The following is a 26,995-nucleotide window of genomic DNA, read 5'->3' as shown; positions in this document are numbered from 1 at the left end:
TATCTCTTTTGTTTACATTAATTCCTTGCATTATAAATCATGTATAGAACTTTATATTCTCAACTTTATTTTCTTTCATAAAGTTTTTAATCATCTAAATCCTTCCCAACGTAGACTATCTACACATTCTTTTCATTACATTCGTACTCTCATTGCCCTTACTTTATCTAGGCTTTCTAGGGGTGTTACATCTACATATATCTTTTTCTATATCCGTGGGATCGGTACTAGGTAGAGTCTCAATTTAAGTTAGGTCCGTCGGGTTGGCCCGTCCCGCCAAATAATTTAAGTAGGTTGGGTTGAAATTTTATCAACCCAAGTCTCCCGTGAGTCAACCCGCCTAGGCCCGCGACCTGTACAGGTTGGCTCGTGATGGACTTGGGTTGGCCCGCGAGTTGAAAAACAAATAGAAGCTAAGTTTTTTGTCAATTTATTATCTTTCTTTATTATAATTTTGAAATAAAAATAGTATTTTTCATCCTACATAAATACTCGTTTGTGTTCATTTATATTTAAAATATATGTTTATAGATATATTTGGCTGATGAAACTTTTCCGAAGTAAAACGTTGAAGATATAAATTATTTTTTTTTTTAAATTGATGGACCCACGAGTTGACCCACCAAACTCGCAACCTGCCTTGGATTGGATTGGGTTGAAATCCCAACTTGCCAAGTTGACGAGTCGGCCCGCCCCTGCCCCATGGTTGGCCGACCATGGGTCGATCCGTCCCACCATGGATTGACTTGTTTGACAGTTCTAGTACTAAGAGAACCACTAAGATAGCAGATTTTTTTTTTTTTTTAGATAACTCGTAACTAAAAAACAAAGGAGTGGAGATTTATTTTGATGATTAATAAAAAAACATATCTTTTAAATGATTTCAATAAAAAGATGTAGTTTTTTATTTTTTTTCCAATTCATTTTGAAAAAATAGTAAATTGTAAGTTAAATAGATTTGTTAGAGCATTCATAATATATTATCGTTATAACACCCATCATTTCATCAAAAAATATAAGATCTACTACCACATACTTAAGGTACACATGTTGAAGTATTAAATAGGTATTATAATGTTCATTTAACACCTCCTCTCCATTATGAATAGACATTGTAATATTCACTCACAAGAAAGAGAGGGAGAGTCGTTCAAAGGTATTAACGCCCCTCTCTCATCTTTTCTTTTTAAAAGAAAAAATTATTTTTTTTTAACTGTAAAAAAATTTATATTATTTTTTAAAAATAGTAAATTTTTTAAAAGTACTATTATTATTAAAAATAAAAATAATAATAATAATTTAAATATTTTAAAATATATTTATTTAATATTATATAATTTAAAGATGATTGAATGGATGGTGAAACTCATAAATAATGATTGTTAATATTAAAAGAAATGTGGATGAAAAAGACATGTTATTATAATGAATATTTGATAGTGGACCACATGTTTTTATGAGATGATGAATGTTATAATACTGATACATTATGGATGCTCTTATTATGCTCCTATTAACCTTCATTATTTATAAATCTCATAATCTATTTAATTCTTTTAAAATTATATCATATTAAATAAATATATTTTAAATTATTTAAATTATTATTATTATTATTTTTAATAATAACCTTACTTTTTAAAATATAAATTTTATTTCTTTTATTGATTTTAAAATTCCAATTTTTTAATAAATAAAAAATTAAAAATTAAAAAAAAACATACACATGAGGTAGACCAGCCCAGTGTTGCAAGTGAACGCATTCAAAGTGAGGAGTGTTATAACAAGTGAACGCATTCAAAGTGAGGAGTGTTATAACACCCCTCCACAATGGGTATTTAACACCAAGGGATGTTATAACACCCTCTATTAACGGGCATTACAGATGCTCCTAAAGATATGCATATATTTGTTTTTATTAGAGATGATGATCACAACAACAACAGCAACCGTCTTAGATCAATTTTTATTTCTTATTGGAGACATGCAACGAAAATAAATAAAACATCAACTGCGACAAACAGATAAGGACTGCCAAAGTGCCGCCATCCGACGATCAAATTACAGCTTGCCAATGTCGCCAGCTAATTCCATGTGAATGCAAGAACTCAAAGCATCGTCGAACGCAATAACTCAAAACGTCTGTGGCGAACACTTAAACCCTTCCAAAACCTTTAGTCTTCGTCATCTCTAGTTCAAGATGTAGGGAGTTATATATCACTTAAAGCGATCAGTAACTGGAGGCCATCGTTGTCGGTGAGAGAAACGAGTCTAGCTCATCAGAATCAGCTCCTGAAAGAACAAGATCAGTTACATGAATGGGGCATCTAGTAAATGTGTGTTGACTAAGTGATGTATGAAGATCCTATTGCTCTTAATTAATTATGAAGATCAAAACTGAAGCAATTTGTTTTCAAAACCTTATCCCGCACGAATGAATCTCGTTCTACCATCATTGTGAACATATTAACTAACACAAATCAACTAGAAAAACACAAGAAGTTTATCATAAGTTTAATTTATACTTCTGGTTAGAAGTTTTAGGGGCGCCACTCTACTAGAAGACCACACTGATTAGCGGTTAGCACTTCATGGACTTTATGCTCACAGGGCTCCTAGGGAGTGAATCGTTACATTGTTGGTTTCATGCAATGCACTTCCATAGCAAATTATGTGCTTTTATTGAGCCTTATTTTATGCCTATATCCATCATCCATGCCGCCCTTTTTGTCTATTTTGTAGATTTGTGCTCGCTTTTCTTATGTTGCTTACAGTTTCTAGTTGCATATTAAGCTGGTTGTACTAAATCTTCATGGAAGAAACAAAACAAGTGAGGAGGTTATGCGGGGTAGATACGATGGATAGGTGTCGATGGACAATTAAAAGCCTACAACCTCTTATGCATCGACTAATGAATCTAATGATAAAGGCACTCTCTCAAGGAGTTTTATGTCTTCCCTGCCATCATATAGGAGTATGGGTGCTCTAAAACCATTTGCACAACATGAGGTTGATATCTTAGTTGACAATCTCATTGACAAAGTCTAGAAGATATGTACCTTGAGAATATACTAAATAATAGTTTAATTGTAGTTCATGAACTACATATACTAAATGATTATGCTTAAATAATCCAACTCTTAAAACAAAGAGAATGTAATTAAATATAGACTTAGATAATTTACTATGCTCATAAATAAGGTTGAGTTAAAAGCATATACTTTAAGATTATGCCACTTTATTCAACAACAAACTTCAAAGTGTAAGAGAATGGGAGGGAGCAAGATTGAGTTAAAAAGTAATCAAAATTAGGACATCTTATCTGAAGGTATATGCCAAATAAATAAGTATTAGGAATTAAAATTACTAATATTTCTTCCACTACTTACCAAATAGCACCCCCGTGACATTTGATCCTAATTGTATAAATTTATTTTTCTCGGTCATTTTGAACCTTCAAAATATAGTGATCAAGCAAGATTTAGCTCGGTATCAATAATAAATAAGGAAACATGCATGTACAAAATCCAAAGTAATTGAAACTTTACAACTACTTAAAGTTAAGTAGATGCGAGGAATAAGAAGAAAGATACATAGAAGAATTAAAGATGTCTACTCTAGTACCACATAATTCAATATACTCTCTTAAACCATACATGTAGATCAAATCCAGAGTTTCTTAGATACAAAATAACTTCATCATAAGATCACTTGGTAGAGTGTTTGTCTGCTTAGTAGAACAGACACAACACATAAATAAAGACAACAATAATTTGATATAGTTTAACATATGTCTATATACAAAGAGGTCCTTGAGATTTCTCGTAGATAACTAACAAACCTTCTCTTTCATCTCTCTTGTGTCTTGAAATGCACTATGTGACTTGAGCATTCTACCCATGTTGCACAACTTATGTATCATCCTAAGACGTGTCACGTCTTTTATAGCCAGTTGTCATATGGATCTATTTACCCTGAGCCACCCGCCGAACTTTACTAATGGCTCTATAGTGGTATTTGGAGTTTCTCTATACCGACTCTCTAAGCCTCTACCTCTTAATCATCCCCCAAACACAAAATCTTATAGAGCAAACATATATCACACGAGAACTACAGGGTTATAGAAGAGACATTCTTTTGCTCTAAAAAAACAACAGCAATGTCTTCTTCCTCACTATCTGCACTTTGCTCTGAGTCATTATCTTCTTCGCATGGCAGCTCCCTAGATGTGACTATGCTTTGCTCCTATAGCATTAAACATCCTTTGGAAATTTATGTCTGAATCTAAATTTCTACTACTACGATCCTTACCCATGCAATTGTACCTTCCTACCCCTGCTTTATATAACTACTGCAGTCTCACTTGATTTGTGAATCTCCTATCCTCTTTAACCCACCTAGAGTCTCCATAAAATAATCAAATGAAACAGGAAGTATATGTTCACTAAGAAACTCTATACGAGAGAGAAGTACATGGGAGTCAAATGAATTGATGTTCAAACCTTGCCCAATATCCCTAGAATCTATCCTATACTCCAAGCTGAATACCGAAGAAAAAGTGAAACCTCACCTCTAGTAGTACTTGAATACCAAAAGCTACCACAGAAAATAGTTCTCTATAGGCAATCTTCCAATGTTTTGTAAGGCATCTCCTAAGCTCTATAACACCGTAGAAATTCATGACTGCAATGAAATTCCAGCTATCACCATAAAGAAACAGTTGTAGACACACTAAATAAAATATCTCAGTATCCTAGGTTAGTTGGCCTCTGCATGCCCACAATGCTAGGCTTGCACCTGCCTGTTACTTGCATCTGCAGCACCATGTCCGTTCCACCCGAACAAACAGCACATTATTTCTATTAGTCTACCCCCATTAAAGCAACTTTAATAGTGCAAATTAACATTCAAAAGAACCATATAACTATTCTACAAAATATAATATCAAACCATCTTATAAGATGACATTCACGCAACTTCAAGTAACTCATACCTGCAATTTGACATTCAGATAGCCACAAGTCAATATTTTGTATGATTTGTTGTCTCACTTTCTGCACTGCTTCAGGTGACGTGCACTTGTCGGCATTGCCTATGGAAGCATCATAAGATTATCTTAAAGGAAATATTTAATTAATAGGGTGGTTCTGTAAATTTGTCATTCATTATTTGTGTAATTGAAGGTATTTAATAATTGGCTCGAGTCAGAAAGTAATTTACAAGAAACCAACTATACCTTCAATATTCAAAGGTGACTGAGGGCAACCTCTGAAATCACTGCCATGCCCACAGTTATGGCATTTGATTAAGTAGGAAGGCACTGCAACAAAGATGAAACTAATATTACCAAGCACTCGTGCTAAATAGAATGGACTTTTGAAGCTATTGCTCAGCTTGCTGATAATTTTAGTCTTTAGGAATGCCCATGCGATTAGGTAAACTAAGAAGTGATCCAGAAACAATCTGATTCTGCACTAGTGAGTACAAGATAAGGAAAAATAATTAAAATGAGCATTCAACTTTTGCTTCATATTTTATACATACTAGAGAGTTATATTATTTATTTGTGTTCAATGAAATTTTATAAAAGATTGATCTTAAGAAATTAAAGACAGAAACAAATTTAGAACAAAAAACACTAGTAAGAGAAAATAGCACTGTAATAAACATTTTCCTTGGAAGAAAGCGAAAAGAGTTAAATATAATGCAATGTCTTACAATCTTCTGATGACTTTTGCTTAGATGCATGACGCCAAGGATCCTGTGAGCCGTTCGTGAAGACTATCTTCGAACCTAATTTCAAATAGAAACCTCAGTTTTCCCATGCACTGATAAATGCAATTTTTCTGATTGTTAATGGCTGAATTACAGCCTCAACATGTTTCATAGCCATCTTATTGCAATTATGCAAGTTCATATCTACGAAGGAAAAGGTGAATTGTAGATGCAGTTCATATTAATCAAGGAAAAGATATTTTTTATTGCAACACTTAAACACAGGTTGAAGAGTAATAAAAAAAATCCATATAAACTAGCAGATAATGGATCTGGAATGTATTATTTTTTTCCTTTATTTTTTTCAATTAAACTTCATCTACTTTACCTGAGTCTTAATTAGATAAGTTATTATAAAAGTCTATTGACGAGGCTTCAATCTATTGCTGAATTTATTATTCCATTATATTTATCTTGTGTATGATTAAATTTATAAAGGTAGATGATATAATTATGAAGTTGTTAGAAAAAGAGAATTATCACTTGCCCTTTGACACTCTTAATCGTTTATCTACTTTATTTGTGTCCTTTAACATGAACATGAACTATCATAAGAATCATAATAAACTAAAATGCGAAATTAGCTGTATTTAAAGTAATTAAATAATGAATGAATTACTCATATTTAGTACAGAGTTACAGCTTCCCTCTCTAAAAGGAGTTGCACAATTATTTATAGTAAATTAATAAAATAATGAATGCATCACCTATATAATAGCCTTGACTCTGCACACTCTGAAGGAGCTACATGATTACTTAAATTAAATTAACAAGATAATGAATGCAACCAGTGTTGAAAATTTCGTTCCATGCCGGGCGAAACTTACCATTCCGCACACCCACCGAAACCGGCGCCAATATAGCTACAATTTCGTGCGATGTCATCACGTGCACGCGATAGAGGAATCACGTGCGCTCGTCGTCGTGCGACAATCAGGCATGCTCGTCGCGCGACAAAGGACCTATCGCGACCGGCGCTGCTGGAGGAGTCGCATGACTCCTCCAGCTGCGCCAGAGAAGTCGTAGGACTCCTCCGGCCGCGCCGACGGAGGAGCGTGCAACAATTTCTCGAATTTAGGTTTTAAAAATTAAATATTTTGATTTAATTAATTCAAACATTTCCTAAGGTAAATGTGATATTTCGAAGAAGCTTTTATAAAGCCTAATTAAATTATCCCAATAAAATATAAATGTATTTAAAATTTTTAAAAAATAAATTTTATTAATTAATATTCTGAAAATTAATTTTACTAATTTAAATTTTATTTAAAAATTCTAAAAATAAAAAAATCTAATAAATGAGATTAATATTCTGATATTTTTTAACTATTTTATATTTTTTTCAGTTTTACCATTTAATTAATATTTTAATTTTTAATCATTTTAAATATCTATTATTTAAAATAATACTTAATTTAAATAAATAAATAGTTAATTTATACAATTATTATACCTAATGTAGTATTTTTTAATTAATTTATATACTTATTATAGAAAAAATATAGAATCAATTTAAAACTTAGATCCATGAATATTAAGATGTTTAGCTTTTTTACTTTTAAAATTCTTATTTCCTGATCATATAAAACATATATTTTTATCTTAGAATATCTCTACTAATCTGCTTAGGAAATATGATGCCTTTGATTTAAGAAATTTCGATAAAGGTCTCTTAAATTTATGATTCAAAATAAAACACTTATAATCTTGTACCCCTGTGATCATTCTAAATTGAGATAGTTGAATTATTCTTATTAGAAAATTATTTCCAGTTTAAATTAAAAAATATCAAAACCTTGTAGGCATGGCGCGATACGATACTGAAACCGTATCGTTCCGGTCTGAGACCGAAATCTCGACATGGGTCGAGATTTTAAACCTTGAATGCAACATTAACTACAGTCCCCCATTCAAAGAAATTCTCACCAACAATCACGTAATGGTTTGCACCCACTTGACACATCTCTACTATTGAAACACTGAAAACTATTGATCATGGTCATTTTGTCTTAAGAACAAAAGTATAGTTTGTATTTTGAAACAAGACCAACCACTCACAATATTCCTAACCATTATTACCATACTGTTGGAAAAATATTAATATATAACCATACCAGCAATTCTTGTGCCTCCATAATATATATTGGTTATTTCCACATCAGGGTAGACCCCTTCTCCAAAAACATTTTTGCAAAGGTCCAAATGGTACCTATATTTTCTCAACAGGAGCCTATCAATATAGTTCAATAACAACAAAAACGGAAAACTAGTGCATTTTGAAGGCAACAAAATAAAATAAATGAAAAGCACTACGTAAAAGTATGAGGGTCTCATGATCGCAAAGATAAACTCAGAAAACTCTGTCCAGAACCTATAACAGTCCATGCTCAGGCTGTTACTATATCAGACCTGTATCAAATGATCCCAACACCGCAATCAACTGGATTGTCTGATGCATGGAGCTTGTCCTCATTGTCATCCCCAGAAAAACTAAGAGTATGTTGGATATAAGTTTGAATTAAGTAGAATATGAATGATATTCACTCTAGTTTCTTCGCTTCTTTAGCCACACTAACCCCTCTGGTGTCAAACTATTGTCAATCAGCCCCACCAATAAGGTTCATCCCGTATGACAAACACATGTTATTTACCATGAGACTGTAACTCTTTTAATCCTCTGATATAGTCTTACAAACAGAACTATTTGGTCTGTTAAATTGAAAAGGAGCTGAAGTATTGTTGAATAATAAATCAACAGTTTGATCACCATACTAGTTCAAACAAGGAGAAGAATACAATCTAATGCTTCTAATTTTATTTTCACATCTGCACATTCCATTTTAGTTGTAAAGTCAAAGGTTACTTAGGTTTGGTGATGCTTTAGTGAAACCTAGAGTTTCTATGGATAGTTACCATGGTAAATCTCTTGAATTTCCTCTTGTGAAATTCATTCAGCTTGAAATCCTGTCTTTGCCATATTCATTATTCCAAACCATACCCACCCATGTTGATGCTGACTATACCAATTCTTACAACCTTGTATCATGTGTATTGGATGATACAGGATGGTATCATGCACAATACCAAGCAAATAGCTAGGAATCTGGTGTTGGACATATTTCCAATAGTAAAAGCATCTCCTTTAGTCCTTTTTGGATGTTGGAAGTTGTTTTGAGCTTCCATAAGATTCTCACTGTTCACTCCTATTTTCCTCATATTCTCCTCTTTAAAATTCAAAGCATTTCAAATTATGCAGGGAAATGTAAGCTACAGATGTGAACTTTGACTAGTAGTACATAAATAGATGTTTCACTAGGACAAGTAATCACTGAGGATAAGCTTAGAAGCACTAAGTTAACCGGAATTACATGAATTGCAGTCCTATCTTTATGAAATTGTGAATAACTCATTTAACTGATTATTACCCTTCTCCTATTGGCCTGACTTCACAACGTGAAGTTGATCCAACCCTTAATTGCATATGGCAAAAGACACTACACTGTTAATTAAGACCTTAGGACTATATTCAAATTCCAGAGGTGAAATACAATCATTAAACAGCTGTATTTACAACTGGATGCTAGTGATGCCAAAATTCACAGGTGTCCACCTTTTCCAGAATGGTGTTCTTGGATAGAGAACAATGAGGATATCCTTGATAAAACAAGATAACTTTACCTCACGTGCTCTTGAATTGGATCAATAGACAAATTTGTGAGATTTTTCAACTGGGCGCATTTTAACTCCATTTTATATATGGGACTGAGAATCCTTGTCGTGACATAGGGATTACAAGCACTTCTAAGATCATTCAATGGAAGAATACCTTGTATCTATATTTGGTGAACGAACAGAATCATTTTTTGGCGCCACTTGAAAATATGCAACCTCAGTACAGACTTGAAACCACCATAATCTGTCAGCTATGAAACAAAACATTATCATTAATAGATGAATGAGTAAGCAAGAGATTTGGACATTGTCATGAAATGCAAATTCAAAGTAGCTTTTGTCCTTTGCCTAAACAAGGCAGACCAAGAAGGGCAAAAGGGTTGGGCATACCACTATTTTCACCAGGAGTTGTATTCTTCAAATATTGCTGATCATAAGTTTCAATCAACGAACCAAATTTTCCAATATAATAATCTTTCACATATGCAGCATATGCTTCCTGAAAGCAGCAAATCATGTTAGCCTAGTTGAAAAATTCGACATACTTCAGGATCAGATAATCCATAAAATATTTATATGTTTGTGCTTCTTATAAAGTAAATCTTTCCTTAGAAATTCACTAATAATTGCAGGATTCTTAATGTTGCTTTCCAAGCAAACTTCTTAGACTTTCTTACAACCACAAAGACATGTTCAGCCTAGTAAGTACAAAATAGAGGAATTTCGTCAAAATTCTTAGACTAGGAGAATATTTCACAAATCAACGTTAAGTCTCTATCCTTTTATATTAATATTGAATAAATTCACTAGTCATATTCAAAACAAACCTTGAAAATAAATTGTACCCATCAATGTGTGTTAATGGATAACTTGAATGATGGGTAAAAAAAATTCATAAGGATTTAAAAGGATCTAGCTCTAAATATATGAAATATAATTTCAGAAATAAAAAAGAATTACCAAAATGGTTAAAATGGATGGGTGTGAAGCAAGAGTTTTATACAGTTGTCAAACTTGGCCAGTCATTATATAGTTTGGCCCATCTCATTATAAATCTATGAGGATACGAACCAAGGAAATCAGACGAATGAAAACAAGGCTCTAGTGCAATCCTTGTAGGAGCCACTAATCCATTTGCCAATCAAACTTACTGGGGAATCAAACAAATGGTGGACGCATGAAAATGGGTGGGCAAGCTACCATGGAGGTGGGTCACAGCTAATGGGTGAGTTGTGCTTACTTTATTTTTTGTGTTCATTAGAACATATAATAGTAAAAAAAGGGCAGCCCGGTGCACGAAACTCCCGCCATGCGGGATCTTGGGGAAGGATCCATTGTCCGCAGTCATACCCTGCTTTTTGTAAGAAGCTGTTTCCTGGATTCAAACCCGTGACCTTTTGGTCACATGGCAACAACTTTACCGCAAATTTGATATTGTTGTTTCTGGAAACTATTGTGGTGATTAACAAATTCGAAGGACATAATAAAAAAAGACCAGATATTTAATTATAAAATGAGTATCATAGAAAGGATTAATTTGAAATTATATTGGATAAAAGAATAATTTGATTATACATGTTATCCTCAATCGGATTCTATGCTCGATGGCAGTAATAGGTTGACCTATCCTTACCCAAAATCAAGGTAGGAACTAGGAAGATCTATTTATGCTTGTACTGTTGCTACAATTCAAATGAATGACAACATAATGTCAACCCCCAATTGAACTTTCATCAATGTTTTTGCTTCTTATTGGCAAATTGTCTCCCACTTTAAGTTGATGCAAAATCATTTGCTACCTCTAAAGATCCTCATCCTTGGCTCATTAAGGTGGAATCATCCACTACTACTAAAAGCTTAGATCAAGCTATTTTGTCAAGGATTGAGAGAATGCATTATATGCTTTCACATGTGAACTTGGTTTAGTATGTGTTAACCATTGTTTGAAATCATGTAAAGTGTCGCGCAGCACGACTAAAACATATTTTTGTCCAATAAATTATACTATTCAACAGACAATTCTCCTGTGTCACCGTATCAATCATCAATTATCCTATTACCTAGCACCAGTACCCGCTCGATCCCGCAACGACCTTCATGGGTCGAGAGGGTGTCGCGTTCCCATAGTTTTTTTCTCCTTTTTTAAATTTTTAATATTTAGGTTAAAAAATTTATTTACAAAAATATTTTTAATTAATATATTTTATGTTGAACCCCGTGGTTGTTTTGATGTGATCAACCAAGTTGGTTAGGTCCTGCTTTGTGTTTGATCCCTGTGTCTGAGTGTGCAGTAGCTTAGGAGCGCAGGAAATCGAGCGGAAGACGCAGCTAGCGAGAAAGACGGCACGGGAAGGGAGTCGACGGGCTCGGTGCGTCCGAAGGACAAGAGAGCTGTGGAAGAGTACACCGGTGGACGAGAAGAACGTACACGGCGTTCGAGGGACGTTAAGCCGAGGAGGAAGGCCGCTCGAGGAGAAGGCTGAAAATTGGGTTCGGGTGAGCCCTATTTCGGTTGGCCGCAATCACCCAAGTTTATCGGAGCTTAGGAAGCTGAAACAAAGTCAAAAGGAGCTAAAGAGCTAGCTGTAGGCGCCTTAAAGGAAGTGCTGGAGGCGCCTGCGCAGTCCTCCATCTTGGAGGCGCCTTCAACAAGTGTTGAAGGCGCCTTCAACAATGGAGGCGCCTTCAACACTGTTGGAGGCGCCTTCAACACTGTTGGAGGCGCCTCCAAGCTGGTCAAAATGACCGTTCGAGCACCAGATAGAATTCTATCCACTCACCGAGTTGGAGGCGCCTTGAACCTCAGTGGAGGCGCCTTGGACTCTCGGGATAGACTTTCCAGGCGCTATATAAAGGCCCCTAGAGCTAGGAATTAGATATCAACTCTGTAACCAACTCTATATTCATTCCTAGCAACTAGTGAGCGCTCTAAGTGTGAAAAAAAGGCTTCTCCGCCTACAGTGAAGGAGACTCTGCTAGTGCGATTTCCAACCGCCTTGGATTAACAACCCCTGGGTTGTAACCAAGTTAAAAGTCTGTCTCTCTTCTATTTCTGCTATTTATTTTTTATTATTGTTACTATCTGTTTGAGTTGAAAGACGAGGAGGGTATAGTTTTTATTTTTCAGGCAATTCACCCCCTCTTGCCGGCCTCCACTACACCAACATTTTATATTTAAAAAAAAAATACTAAAACCATATCAACATGGCACGTACCGAAATTGTATCGTTTCAGTCAAAAATCAAAACTCTGATATGGTTCAAAATTTTAAACCAAGGTATTGTATGATGTCAACATTTGACACCCCCTTGGCATGCTACAAAACAAATCAAGATGAATTGAAATAATATTATTATGTTTTGAAGCTTATATCCATGTCATTTCAAATAAAATCTAAATTCTGAACTTATGTATATGTAATTATTTTTATCTTCTTTTTCTCCATCTATTTCCTCCTTTAATCTTCAACTCGCCACTGACATCGTACATGAGAACATCGACATAAAATCAAAATAAGTATCATTCTAGCAAAAATCAAAACTTTTGCAGAAACTGGGATTTTGAACTTTGGTTTTAACTTCTTAGTTCTAAGCGTAGAGGACTTTACCCCGTGCTTTGACACAATGTTCAACCACATAAGATGGTTAGGCAAACAACTGGTGGAACCATAATAATTGACAAGTATTCATCATCAAAACTCATCAAAATTATATGGCCCAGAAGGGAATGCTTAAAAAATTGGTAATACCCCTTCATTGGAGATTGATTATTGGCAAACAAAAGATAAAGTTCATGGCACAACAAATGAATGACATAATGTCATTCACTCTTAAGGAAATGTTAACACTTACCGTTTTCATCTATTCATAGAGGGTGGGATATTTTAGAAAGTTAAAGTATCTCATCGGTTAAAACCATGGTATGCAATATCATACCATGCCGATGAGCACGAGCGTCTTTCCACTCATGGACCGACATGAACATAGTCCTCTTGGCACGGTCCTATTGTTTATTTATTTATTATTTTTCATTTCTATTTTTTTTATTTTTAGACAATTAATTCAAATTCCTACTCTTATTCTTTTCTCTCTTAATATTTTTCCTTCTTGATCCATTAATTTTTCCTCCATTGTTAATTTTTTTCTCTCATCCATCCATCCACGAGGGTAAACAGAGAGAGAAAAAACATTTTTTCCTCTTTAATGATTTACCTCTATAATTATGGTTAAATTTTTTCCTCCATCCATGCACAAGAAAGGATGGTTATTTTTTTTTTCCCTCCATGTGTCCATGAGGTAAAAAATAAACCTCTAAGATGGAAGGGAGAGATTATTAGGGAATATATATATATATATATATATATATATATATATATATATATATATATATATATATTTTAATTGATCAAAATAAATCCAAATTAAGTTCAATTTAAAGCTACTTGATCTGCCCATTTCTATTAGGTCAGCTTTAATTAACCATAGTTTGACTCAAGGTTTAAAATTTCGACCCATGCCGAGGTTTCGGTCTTGAACCGAAACGATATTGTAAAATACAGCAACAAAAATTAAATAATAAGGTTAAATAGAGAAATAACCTTAACGGAATTTTTAGAAATTTTCTAAAAATTTTTCGGAGGTCGTATGGTGTAGGTTACGGGGATAAATATTGAACCACAGGAAAGCCTGTTTAGGCTACCCGATTTAAACGAGAAAAAGTTGAATTTTTATTTTCTTTTTCTTTCTTTTCTCTCCCAAGCCCAAACCCTTTTCTCCTCTCCGACGACGCCGTTTCTCCTCCCCCAACCCGATCGCCTACCTCCCCCCAATTCCTTTTATCTCCTCACGATCCACAGCCATCGCCGATTCCTCTACTTCCCCAACCAAAGCCAAACCTCTCCTCTTCCGTCTCTGCCCAGGTGTCGCCGACCTCGACGCTGAGGTCCACGATCGGCCAGCCTCTTCTCTTCACCTTCTCCCTCTCGCGCCGAAAACCCTCCTCCTGATCCCTTCCCTCTGCCCTAGAGCCGACCTAGTTCCGCGGCTACCACTCGATCCACTGTTGCCTGTTGACAAGCGGCGCTGCCATCTGCTCTTCGCAGCGACGTTGTCCCACTGCCACATCCGCCCGATCCACTCGCGCTGCCTATGGCTCAGAGCAAGGGATCGCTGAGGCTGAGCTCTAGACTCGGATCATCGCTCGAATCGCGGATTTCCTCTTCGAATCATCGGAGTCCAACTCTCGCGTCGTCTCCGAGCCGTGCCCTACTCACTGTTTGCTGATCACCAGGTTCTGCCGAGCCACCTACAAGCCCTATTCTCATCTGTGCGCCTTCTCTTGTTTCCGACAGATCTAGGTAATAATCGAGACCTAATTTCAGTTTAGGTCTGGTACTGATTTTGGGTATTTGGTTCAGATGACAATAGATCTTCCTAGCGTTGCTCACCCTTTTAGGCAGCAAGGTCTTCGGCTGTGGGATAACAGGGAGCAACCATATTAAGGTAAGCTAGAGTTTGCAGTTTGTGATGGTTTTGAATGGAATCATTAACTGGTTATGATTATCATGAGGAAATTGGAATTTAAATGTAATGTGTTGAGTTAGGGAACATTTGATGTGGAGGGCAGCACCCTTTTACCTTGCTTCGATCGGCACTGTGCGTGGACAATCCATAGCTCCAACCACAGATTTTCCAGCAGCAAGATCTCTGGTAAATTAAGGTAAGTTGGCCTTGGATATCATATTTACATAGCGTGGGTTTCATGTCTACGTTGGATGAATTAGGTGGATCCAATTTGGAATTTCTTAATTGGATTAGGATTTAGTTTAGCTAATTGATGCATGATAGAGTTAGCTAAACTGGGCATTTTGATACAAGTTTTTGGTTGAGACGGACAACTTGACGTGGGATTTGTTCCGATACGAACTATTGATTTAGGCAGGTACCTTGAGTTATCTCTTTTGATACGTCATGTTGATATGCGTAGTAGGTTATAGCCTTTAGTAATAATTATGTTTATTTTTGCTTTGGTATGTCACTACATGATACATGTTGCATATTTTTATCTGTTCTGCATTTATGTTTTATACCATCTTGTTTATTGCCATAACTATTAATGTTCATAGAGGTAGTGGCATACCATGCCTTACGATACACCGGGCTAGTCATTTACCAGATCTGACATATGTACCTAGATCTAATTATTTCATGCTTAGTGTCATGCACCATCTTGCATGATTGCATGCTGAGCGATTGGCAACTCCATTATTATTGAACACATCGCCAGTTACATGGATCTGCACACACAGTCACTCATGGGTTAGTGGTATATCAGTCAAGGTGTGTGGCAGTTTTGCTCTGTTTGGCTCCGCTGGTTTGCTCATGGGTAGTGGTGACACAGTGTGGTAGCCGGCAGGAATCCCTCCTCTGGATTGTCTCAGGGAGATGAGAGCATTGAGCTCCCCCATTTATGATTTGGGGTAGGAGGATAGGTGTACTCCGATAGCATCCTCCACTCGGACACTCATCAAGAGCAATGACAGCAGAATGCACAATTGTCATAGCCCTACCCACTCAGTCTCACCATCGTATGTGAGATGACTGACTGGCGTCAGGGGTGACCATGTTATTTGCATCATATGCATGATTGCATTTATTGCTTGTGATTGCTGCACTTTATTACTGCATATTGGATAGATGCATATGGTTGACATGCATACAGGGACATGTTATTTTCGGTCTGACGACCTATCTTGATAGGAGGTCCTAGTGAGTACAGTTCTCTTCAACCCTTTTCTGTTTTGCATTTCCAGCTTTTGTCTAGGAGACTGTACTCCATGGCTATTACTATTAGTTATAGTTTACTATGCATGTCAGCTTGGTATCCGCTGAGGATTTGACTCACCCCGTTGACATTACCATTTCAGGTTGATGCTGTCAGGAGGTTCTAGTCGCTAGTCCCCCACCACTTTGCTTCGCGACGGTTTTCTACTCTTTGGACTTTTGGTTCCTTGTTATGTATTTATATACACTTGTGATGTAGGATTGTACTCGAGGATCTTTATCGAGTTTTGATCTACTACTTATTTTTCCGCTGCAAAGGTTTCTCTGTTGTGTTTTGCGTTTTCCGTCGTAGTAGTGGAGTAGGTTGTTTTCAAATAAACTGCGTGGTTGTGTCAGCCAAAGGCTGAGATTATATAAACTACGTGAGTGTTTGTTTATTTCATTGTATATGTTCCGGCCGTGTTGGTCGAGGTATGTGTGGCCCTGAGGGTTTGTAGTAAAGTTTCATATTGTCACCCGTACAGGAGAGATATTGCGGAAATTTTTTCTGGCAGAGACTACCTGGGGCGTGACAGATATAGTTTCGGTCGTATCGTGTCGTGCCAATATAGTTTCGATATTTTTTAAATATAAAATATATTAATTAAAAAATAAAATATTTAACATAAATATTTAAAAAAACAAACAAAATAAACAATATAAAAAATAATCTTTAAAATAAGGAAAAGATATGAAAATAGATAAATAAATAAATAAAAATTTTATTATAATTTTTAAATTAAAATAAATGAAATATAAAATTAATTAGATGATTTTATTAGGGTTTAATAAAGTCTCTTTAGATTATCTCCACCATAGCTAGAAGTTAATTAAAATAATTAACTTAAGTTTAATTATAAAAAATCCAAAATCCGACACCACTTGCGAGCTCGCGTGACTTCGACACTATCGTGGGGTTGCACAACCCCTCAGCCATGGCCGCAGGGATCGCGTGACTCCTCTAGTGCGACCTACCCCTCCGCTGCGGCCATGAGGTCACGCAACATGTCGCAGCTGTCATGGGTCTAGTGTCGGGATCGTGTCTATGCCGATTACCTTTTCAACCGTCTCGACACGGCACTTTAAACCATGGTTTGACTTTTACTCAATAACCGTTAAATATTTCACAAGATAATATCAAAACTCGAACTCAACATCCAATGTCTTAAATGTAACTTAAAAGCAAACATCTATAATAATTAAATATTAATAAAAATATTTTTTAATTAAGATATTTATATTTAAAAAAGTATCAAAACCATATCGAAACACCACAATACAGTATCAAAACTATATTCATAAACCGAAACTTCGACGCGGCTCAAAATTTTAAATCATGGTTAAAATGATAGATCAAATGGAAGTAGTAGTGTGTCATTAGTAGTTAGTCTTTCCCTTCACTAAGGCAATGGAATTTGCCAAAAGATTCATCACCAATAGAGGAATGTAGGATGGTGTCTTTTAACTTTAGGAAGAATAAACGGGTGAGGGAGAGAAGTCAGACTAGGAAGTCACCAGCTACCTTGTCAATGTTTGAAAGTTTGATGTCTACAATGTGCACAACTATGTTCCTTGGACGAAGGGTTTAATCTCTAGCCTTTTAGGAATAAAAACTTGGAAGAGTGAATTCTCGTTTAAGCGAGGAGAAGCAAGAATTCAATTCTGATTGGATACTTAGCTAATTTAGAACCAAAGCACAAAAGTAAAGCCCTAGATTAGCAAATAGCTACCCATTCTATTATCCACTATAGTCTTATGCTAAAATTCAAAGACAAGTTTGAGGCAGGTCCCATATCCATGAGAAGTGAAATTGTCATTCCAAAGCTTTTTAAGGTGTGGCACAGGCTAGGCAATCAACTAGAGAACCAACAAATAGAAAGTGAACTGAAAGCATAGGCTTCAACCGAAGTTGCACCTTACTTGGGCTATGTTGACTGCCTCATAAGCCTGGCAACAAGAAAAGGAATTCTCTACTACCTAAACTGGCAACAAGGACCAATTCCTTGCCATGTCTTAGGTCTGTCAAGTGAGAGCAACTATTCCCACTTGTTAACAAAGGGAAGAAGGAACCCTCCCAGCCTATAGGCTAGCCAGGGGTAGGTAAGGTCAAGGTTTGAAGTGTCGTTCCGTGCCGTCCGGCACGGACGGTTTTTACCGTTCCGCCGGGCGGCCGAAACCGGCACGGAAGGCGTCCCCGTCTCGGCGGCGCCGGAGGAGACGCGGGTGCCTCCTTCGGCGCTGGAGGAGACGCGGGACGCCTCTGGCGGCGTCCCGCGGCACATTCGGCAGCGAAGCCGTCGTGCACGACGCCTTTTGTGGCGCCGAAATCGTCCGGCAGGGTCGCCGGACGCTTTCGGCGACCCTTCCGGCGCTGCCGGAGGCTTCCAGCGTCGCCGGACGCCCCCCGCGAGATCACGATGATCGATCGCGGGCGGGCGCGATATCGTGTACGCGTTTTTTTTTTTTCTGTTTTTAATAATTATTTATTTTATTTTATTAATTTAAACAATTCCTAAGGAGGATGGGTAGAGGATGTGTAATATTTCGAAGAGACTTTTATAAATCTAATTAAATTATCCTAATAAAATATATAAAAAATATATTTAAAATTAAAATAAATTAAATAAATTTTATTAATTAATATACTAAAAAAAAAATATTTTAAATTTCATTTAAAAATTTTAAAAAATATATAATAATTCTTATTTATATTCTAATATATTTTTATTATTTTAAATTTCATTTAAATTTTTTAAAAAATGTAAAAAAATTCTTAAAAAAATAAAAAATTCTAATAAATTATATTTATATTCTGATTTTTTTTTATTTTTTACTTGATATTTTTTACTATTTAAAATATATATTATTTAATTAATAATTAATTAAATGAATAAATAGTTAATTTATATAATTATTATTAATATAAAATAATATCTTGTATTATTATTATTATTATTATTATTATTATTATTATTATCATAGATACTTCCATTTTAATATGAATTATTGATATATCAATTCTATTTAAATAACATTATTTTTAATTATTTTTTCTAACAATATTAAATTATTCAATAATTGAGAACTTATAATAAATCAATATACAACTTATTTTTATATACACAATAAATATATTTATCTTATCATTATTATAAATAAATAAAAAATACCGAAACTATATCGGCACAGCACGATACGATACCGAAACTGTATTGTTCTGGCCTGACACCGAAACCTTGGCACGGGTCGAAATTTTAAACCATGGGTAAGGTGCTCAGAAAACATTTATAAAATAAAAAATTGCAAATATCATATGAAAGCAAAGAGCTAGAGAAAAGCTTACCAGTAAATTCTTCCCATTCTTCATGGCATCGACAATAGGAGAGCATAGTACATCTGGATTCCCATACTGAAACTAAACAAGTCAAAAACATTTGGTGAGTGTCAAAAGCACCATATTTCAGTCCTATTATGTAATCTGCTTACCGCTATTGCTGCAGCATCAGCCAATAAGTACAAGAAATCAACATCATTCTTAAGCTGCACAAATAGACAACATAACAAATAACTAAAACAGTACATCGGACACGTTAGCATAGAACTTAAACTATAAACCCAAAATATAGTGAAAGTACTGAGAGGATAATTACATGAATACAAACTAGATTTAGCCAAAACAAGAACCCTATTTTGAGGCTAGTTCTAAACAAGCTCTACTAAAAAGGATAGAACAAAATTCGATCTTGAGATAGAGACTTGGTCCCAATGGAACGTAGAACTAGCAGCAGTCCAGACTGCCAGTAGTCAAGTAGAGTCTCGAGGTGGTGCATAGAAGGCATGTGGCAATGCTCGTAAGCAAGAATAAAGCTAAGTTGCAAGGCGATGTGACAAGCACAAATATGGACATCAAAGTCAGGATAACAACTGACAAGCTCCAAGTGGTTCCTGTTAGAGAGGAACTGAGATGATCGGTGACCACAACACAAAACAGTGTGTGATTGGTACAGAAATTGAAATGACAGCAGAGTGACAGATCACAAGTGTCTCAAGAAATAAGAGAAGAAAAAACTCAGAGATAAATTGTAACTTGGGTCCCATATTTACTGTAAAAGGGCAAATTGTATTTTTGTAAAGGGTAATAATGCGAATGATGAAAATTTTAAAGATCAAATTTGTAATGTTGTCAAAATTAATCCAAGATGAGGTGACTCGCAGCTAAAATGTGAATTATGAAACTTCAAGGGGCACTTTATAATATTGCCAGAATCAATCCCAGAGAAGGCTGCCAAAGGATATAAGGCTGCCAAAGGATATAAATGTAAAATACAAAAAAAATCGGGAGTAATTTGTAATATTGCCACAATTAATCAGGATGCCTAGTAGAGAAGAGGGTGCCACATGCCGTTTTGATAGGAAACTGAGCTAGAAGATAACAACAGGGCTTTCAAATTACAGATATAAAATCAAACTTTTCCCATTATACATCAGAAAACAACCTCTTTCCTCATCATAGAAATGCAATAAACTGCTCTTCAGTGTTTCAAAACTTAAAATTATATAAGCACTCTAAAAACTAAAAACAAACTTCAGCAGAGATATCAACCATGACAACAGATATTATCTCACACAAGACATACCAAAGTTCTTTGAAGTTAAATCATAGTTAGCAATGAGAATTTACCTCAGCTGCTGCAAATAAATTTTTCACTGATTTGCTATCAGTTTTAAGTTCTTCATCTACAAGATAAGTTACTTGTTGAAGAGCAGATTTACATTCTGCACCAGCTGACTCACCAACCTGTGAAGAGTCAAAGTAAATGTTTGGTTAGCCATAGGAAACTAGTAAGCCTGAATTCCTAGATACTTATTTTACAAAGTATTCCATTATCAAGTGGTAAATGTGACTCCAAACAAAATATATAAAGAATTCTGCTTCACTCATAAATTACTTTTCGTGTTAAAATACAATAATAGTTCTTAAGGTACAAAGTGACAGCCAAGGTTCAACTCCTAGCGTGACTTAAGTAGCTAAATTGTCCTAAAACTGAATTGAGCAATTAACTAAAAACTATCAAATTCAAATGTAGTTAGTGGCCTCTCTTCCTACTCTTCCTTCACTTCTTAATCTAAAAAGTTTCCAATCGCCCTCCACTTTCACCTGCAAAAACCAACTTCCTGCCATAATACAACAAGACTCATGGGACCCTAGGTTCTTAATCTACACAACTTACTGCAAGAATAATTTCGCCATCCATTTCTAATAGCTTTTTTCTTTATTGCTAATGTCAAAAATCTCACTGAGACACAGGTAAAATGATAAACAGAACATTCAGAATCAGCCTAAGCGAGCAAACTGGAAGGTGATTGAAATCCACCAAAATCAGCCAGTAATTTTCTGATGAACAAACAAGATTTTGCAAATTTTGAACATGAAAATGGACAGAAAAAGAGAGGCATAGTTCATGCACCTGCTGGTCAAACTCTGTGAAGTTGTAAACTGCAAGGACAACTGCAGAGCTTGCAAGACTTCCACAAGTTAGATGAGGAAATTTCAAGCGGAACCAAGCACTGAGTGCTCCAGAATAGGAAACTCCAAAAACAAACCAAGGACTTTCTCTAGATAGATTATAGTTTACATTCAAATATTCCTGCAGAATAAAAAGAAAAAGAAAAAAAAATAAACTGAGGCTCCAGGTAACTTCTAATGCAAAAAAAAAAAAAAACTGCAGAGGGACTACTGCTCAATAGAATGTGGAAAAACAAAGTCATCGTCCTAGCAAGTTCTTGTAACAAAAAAAGTTTGGAGAAGGTAACAGTATGTGTAGTAAATATGATAGAATTTGGCAATGGCTTTGCAATTAGTTAGTTCCATCACTGTTGCAAAGAATTTCTCACATCATGGTATAATTGGTTCTAATTAGACATCAGTCATAGGACCTCCAGTCCTTGAAAATGAGTCAAGTTGTCTGAACATTGAAGAAGTACATTCATTAGCATTTGGTAGTGCAAATATGGTAAATGCTAGACTCAATGGTAGGAACCTATAGAAAATTTAAATGACCATAAATACTGAAGCAATCCAGATTAGCATTCTGCATACTTAAAATATGGTAAATACTAGACTAGGTACGTATAGAAAATTTAAATGACCATGAATATTACAACAATCCTAGATATTTGTTAGGGACCCAATAGTAAATACCACATATTCTAGTCTACAAAGTTTAAAGCTACAATGCTGAATATAGGTAAAGGTCAAAGGAACTACATAGGGTAAGAAAAACAACAATTTCCTCATTAATCCTAATAATAGTCAACTAAATATAGATATTACTATCGTCTTGGAGACTTGGCAAAGTAATTTGTTGTCACGTGATCGATAAGAGTTGAAGGAGAGTATTTATACTATCAACCTGCAGGTATAATTCATCCCACAACTATAATGAATCAAAAAAGGTTATTACAAGATAAAACAGGGTAATCCAAGCTCATGAAAGATTAGTTAAGCATAGTTAATAAGTGATATGAAATGCTATTGGACTATTTTGAGAAAGGAAATTCAAATTTTCTGAAGCATGAAAGCTTTTAGAAGCACGGAATTGAAAGAAAGAATCCAAGATGAAGTCTTGGATCCATCAACCCTTTAGTAAAAAAGAATTGTCATCAGAATAACAGAGAAAACAGAAAAACGAGTAAACGAGTTTTCTCCACTCTGACAAAGCATGGCGTATCCCCCCGAACACCACACTTTGAAAAATGAACCAAATGAAGATATAGTGCCGTTAAACAGTCGATCCATGAAGCTCTGAAATTTGTCAATGCAAAAACTAGTGTACATAATGCATTGTAATGCCCATACATCCAAACAGCTCTGGACAAAAGGTTTCAACCAACAAGTTTCAGTAGAGCATGCAGATGCCATCAGCAGAGGTTTCTTTCCTTTTTTTATGGTCAAAGAACAGAAATTTCACTATGTTATCACAATAAAGGGCCCCAATTAAAGTAGGACTAAATAGTGGAAATAAGTTAAAACTTCTTAAATTTTTTAAATTTGTCGTTTTAAAAAAAGGAGACTGTATAACTGATAACAAAAATGTTTTCCAATTAATAAACAAATCTGATTTGAAAGCACACTAGTTAAAGATGAAATAATATGAATAATTCCTCAAAGGAATTTGAAGAACCATAATTTTAACAATGAAATAAAAGAGTAGACAAGTGCACAATACAATGTATTACCTACCTGGTAATATTGGCGAAAAACTGCCAAGTCAAATAAAGCCTGTTTAGAGGACAAAAATCTAAGATTAGCTGTTGTTAGTTCCTTGAAAGGGGAACTCTTTCCATAGTATCTATGCTCCAGCGAAACTATAGCAGCACCAAACTTCTTTGCAATCACCTAAGAGTAGCAAAAGTTAATATTCCAGGGAACGAGGAAAACCGAGATCTAATGCACATATAATCCACATAGCTAACAGGTGGCAATTCTTTATGATGGCCAGAATAAAGTAAGAAATAATGCATACATGCTAAAATAATAGGATTTCAGTTCCAGTAATCTACTCACGAAGCATGGAGAAATGGGTTCTGCATCTTAGCCCAAACTATGGTAAGATGAAGAAAATATCTATTTGGAATAAATAGCATCAAAAGGTCTCATATATATATGTATTTCTCACAATAGTGTAAGAAATAGCATGACAATATTATTTCAGAAGCTTAATTACTATTTAGAAAATCAAAGATGAAGTTTTTAGAATATCTAATTTTTTCCCCCAGTGCTAGAATGAAAATAGATAAGTTAATGCATAAATATATGTTGTTCAACTAAAACATCAAAAATCCAGCATGAATCCTAACTCCTAAGCTGTGATCCTAGAGTTACTGGTGTGGTTAAAACTACACATATATTATGAGCGATCAATGGACAGGTAATAATGAAAAGGAAACCAGGCTGACCAAGAGATGCCAACAAAGCTAGTCGAATTTTGCCACATGTCTTTGGATGAACGTTAATGGGCTACAAGAACTGTTTGCGCTCAGCCCTTATGCTATGTGCCACCACCTTAGAGAGAGTGTGTCCATCTGATAGCTTATAACTATAATAGGACCCAAGATGGTCCCTGACTGAACTTTTGGCTTACGAACACAACTTCAAGCTCATGAAGTTTAACCTCAGAACTACAAGAGTTCAGTAGCACTTCAACTGAACCCTTTGGGTTAACAATCAATTCGGCTGAACTCTGCATGTCTTGAATGAATTAAGGCAAGAGTACCTCAGATTTCATCGAACCAGATTGCAACTCTGTCAAACTCTATTGTTCCTCTGACATGACCGTGCAATAGTCCTGTGCTAGTCATGTGTCAATAAGTTTACATTTTATACATCTATTATAATTTGTTCATCATAGTTATAAATCCATTTTCATGATTTCTCAAGAAAAAAAGAAAATGGTGGGCACTAAGGACATTGCCACTAGAAAATACTTTAACACATGTAGGTCTAAAATGAGACTGATTTGAAGTTTAAAACAACAAGAGAAAAACTTACATATGCAACATGCTGGTGGGTGACTCAAGCTGTGGAAAATCAGCAGCATAGACCACAACTGACATACCAACAGGTTGTTTCCACAGAAAATGTTTGACAAACAAGTAAACAACACCGAACCAATCATTCATGTTTCTTTGAAACATTTCCCTGTCTCCCCATATTCTACTAAAACATAACCATGTTGGGCAAGTGCCATCAAAATCTAAATCTGGATATTAGACCGCCACATTCATTCAACTTCTTCAAACACTCCAAACGTTAACACCAAAATGCCTATAACTGCATATTAGATCTCCTTCCTCAATTAATAAGGAATGCCAATGTATCTTATATGCACTACCATCACCTTGTATGACAGCTGAAATCCATCTCCTATATAACTCTGGCATTGCAACATGAGTGGACAGCTTTCATGTATGCAAACCAAAAACCTTCCTTGCTCAATGGAAGAGACTCTCTATAGGGGTGTAAACGATCCAAGCCAAACCTAACTGCGTTCAAATTTATTTATTTACGTATTGAGTTTGTTCAAGTTTGTTTATCAAAAATCTTATCAAGCTCAAGCCGAGCTCGACTTCTTATAGCGCTCAACTAACAACATTATCTACTACATGGAACATATATTATTTCCTTATTTTTAACATATTATGAATAATTTAAGATTGTAAAGTTTTATAAATTACTATACTTTTAAGAGTTTGAATTAAAAAAATTATGAAAAAAAATTATAATTAAATTTTGTATAAGTTATACATAAGTTTATTCATAAATTGTTCATGAACCTTGTTCATGAATGTTAACAAACTAGACCCCACGGGTCATCCAAGATGGTAAGTGGTGGCATGCTTGCCACATGAGGTCACGGGATTGAACCACAGGGCTATCGGGGAGTAAATCCCCGACCCTGTGCAACTCACCCCACCACCACTTGCCCTCTCGGCTGCCGTGATTTACCTCCCTCGTGATGGCCTGGGGTCGGGTGCGGCGGGGGCATTGGGGGCGAGCGATTTCGCCTTTTGCCACATGAATGTTAACAAACTGAGTTCACCACTATTCAAGCATATTTGTCTTCTCTATTATTTTATTATTGAAAGAGCATAAATGAGTTTTATCAAAGTGAACACCAAGCTTGATCTCAAACATGCATTCATTTGCAGTCCTAGCTCTCTACAATGAGTCTTTAAGGCAATGAGGACGACATCAAAATCAAAATCCTGAAGCCAAAAACCTGAATTAACATGGGCAGCATAGTACAAGAAAAAATGTGTAGATGGCATAACAATGAATCGACCACTAATTCCAACAGATGTGCTTCCATCGCTGAAACCCTTTGATACTCTCCCACTAACATTTGTATACACATGGTCTGGTGAGCTGGAGATCCATTTCGTTGAAAAAGAAAGGAGAAAACGAAAAAAAAGAGGATAATCAGGAATCGGAAATAGCAAGAAGCATCATACTCACAGATAAATAATCATTAACGATCCCGTTGCAAGCAGATTCACCGCAAATTTTAAGAAAGATTGGCCCTTTCGCAACTTCGAAAAAATCAACATATTCATAAAATCGCTGCCCAAATTTACGATGATCCTGCACGGGCACCAAAGAAACTTTGTAAAAATCAGAGGGCAAAAGGCGCTGGAAGGTGGAGAGAACAAAGCGAGAAACCATATAGAACACAAATTAAGGCACAGACGTCATGGTTAGAAAAAAAAATGCAATTATAATATGGATTCGATGAAACAGAAAGAAGTGAGCCTCAAACCGTGGGGGAGAAGTGATCCAGCGTCTGATCGAACCAGTGTTCCTCTTTTGTGAGGTAGGCGTTGCTATCATGAAGCTGGCGCGAGAGGAGATCACGAGATTCAACTGCTAATAGGGAATCCAAGCACAGGGGGAGCAGGAGGAGGAGGAGGAGGCCGGAGAGCTTCGCCATGCTAATAGGGAAGAGGTGGATCGACGCGAGCTGTTCAGCTACCGATCCAATGGCGACGACCGCTGAAGGAGGCGGCCGGAGGTGCTCAGGCGGACGCGAGCGAGCGAGCGAGCAGCGGCCGCAAGAAGTGGCGTGGGAAGGCGGAGCGAGAGAACGGTGGAGAATGGAGATGGCAATCCGACCGGGCCGGTTTAAGCTTTACCGAATGAAACCGGTCTGGTTCGACCGGTCTGATTG

At 35.8% G+C, this 26,995-nt stretch overlaps 1 protein-coding gene across 2 annotated transcripts; it reads right to left on the bottom strand.

Annotated features, from left to right (window-relative positions):
- Positions 1-1,898: 1,898 nt before the first annotated feature.
- LOC122052302 (probable serine protease EDA2) lies at positions 1,899-26,938 on the bottom strand. Of its 2 annotated transcripts, XR_006131957.1 has the most exons (15): positions 26,588-26,933; positions 26,287-26,412; positions 23,512-23,667; positions 21,737-21,916; positions 20,950-21,066; positions 19,755-19,808; positions 19,612-19,683; positions 9,838-9,946; positions 9,602-9,698; positions 7,890-7,984; positions 5,719-5,793; positions 5,237-5,320; positions 4,994-5,092; positions 3,390-3,454; positions 1,899-2,292 (listed from the first exon to the last, which is right to left on the bottom strand). XR_006131957.1 is itself a non-coding variant. In XM_042613768.1 (14 exons), exons 1-14 carry the CDS (start codon positions 26,756-26,758, stop codon positions 2,231-2,233), a joined length of 1,497 nt encoding a protein of 498 aa, XP_042469702.1. In that variant the 5' UTR covers positions 26,759-26,938; the 3' UTR covers positions 1,899-2,230. The 2 variants fall into 2 exon arrangements, 1 of the variants encoding a protein (XP_042469702.1); XM_042613768.1 differs by lacking the exon at positions 3,390-3,454 and having other exon boundaries at positions 26,588-26,938.
- Between the last annotated feature and the right edge of the window lie 57 nt (positions 26,939-26,995).

This window comes from Zingiber officinale, chromosome 3A (assembly GCF_018446385.1).
Source record: "Zingiber officinale cultivar Zhangliang chromosome 3A, Zo_v1.1, whole genome shotgun sequence".
NCBI classification, from domain to species: Eukaryota; Viridiplantae; Streptophyta; class Magnoliopsida; order Zingiberales; family Zingiberaceae; genus Zingiber; species Zingiber officinale.
The sequence above is the reverse complement of the archived record's forward strand: the minus strand, read 5'-3'. Positions and strand labels throughout refer to the sequence as shown.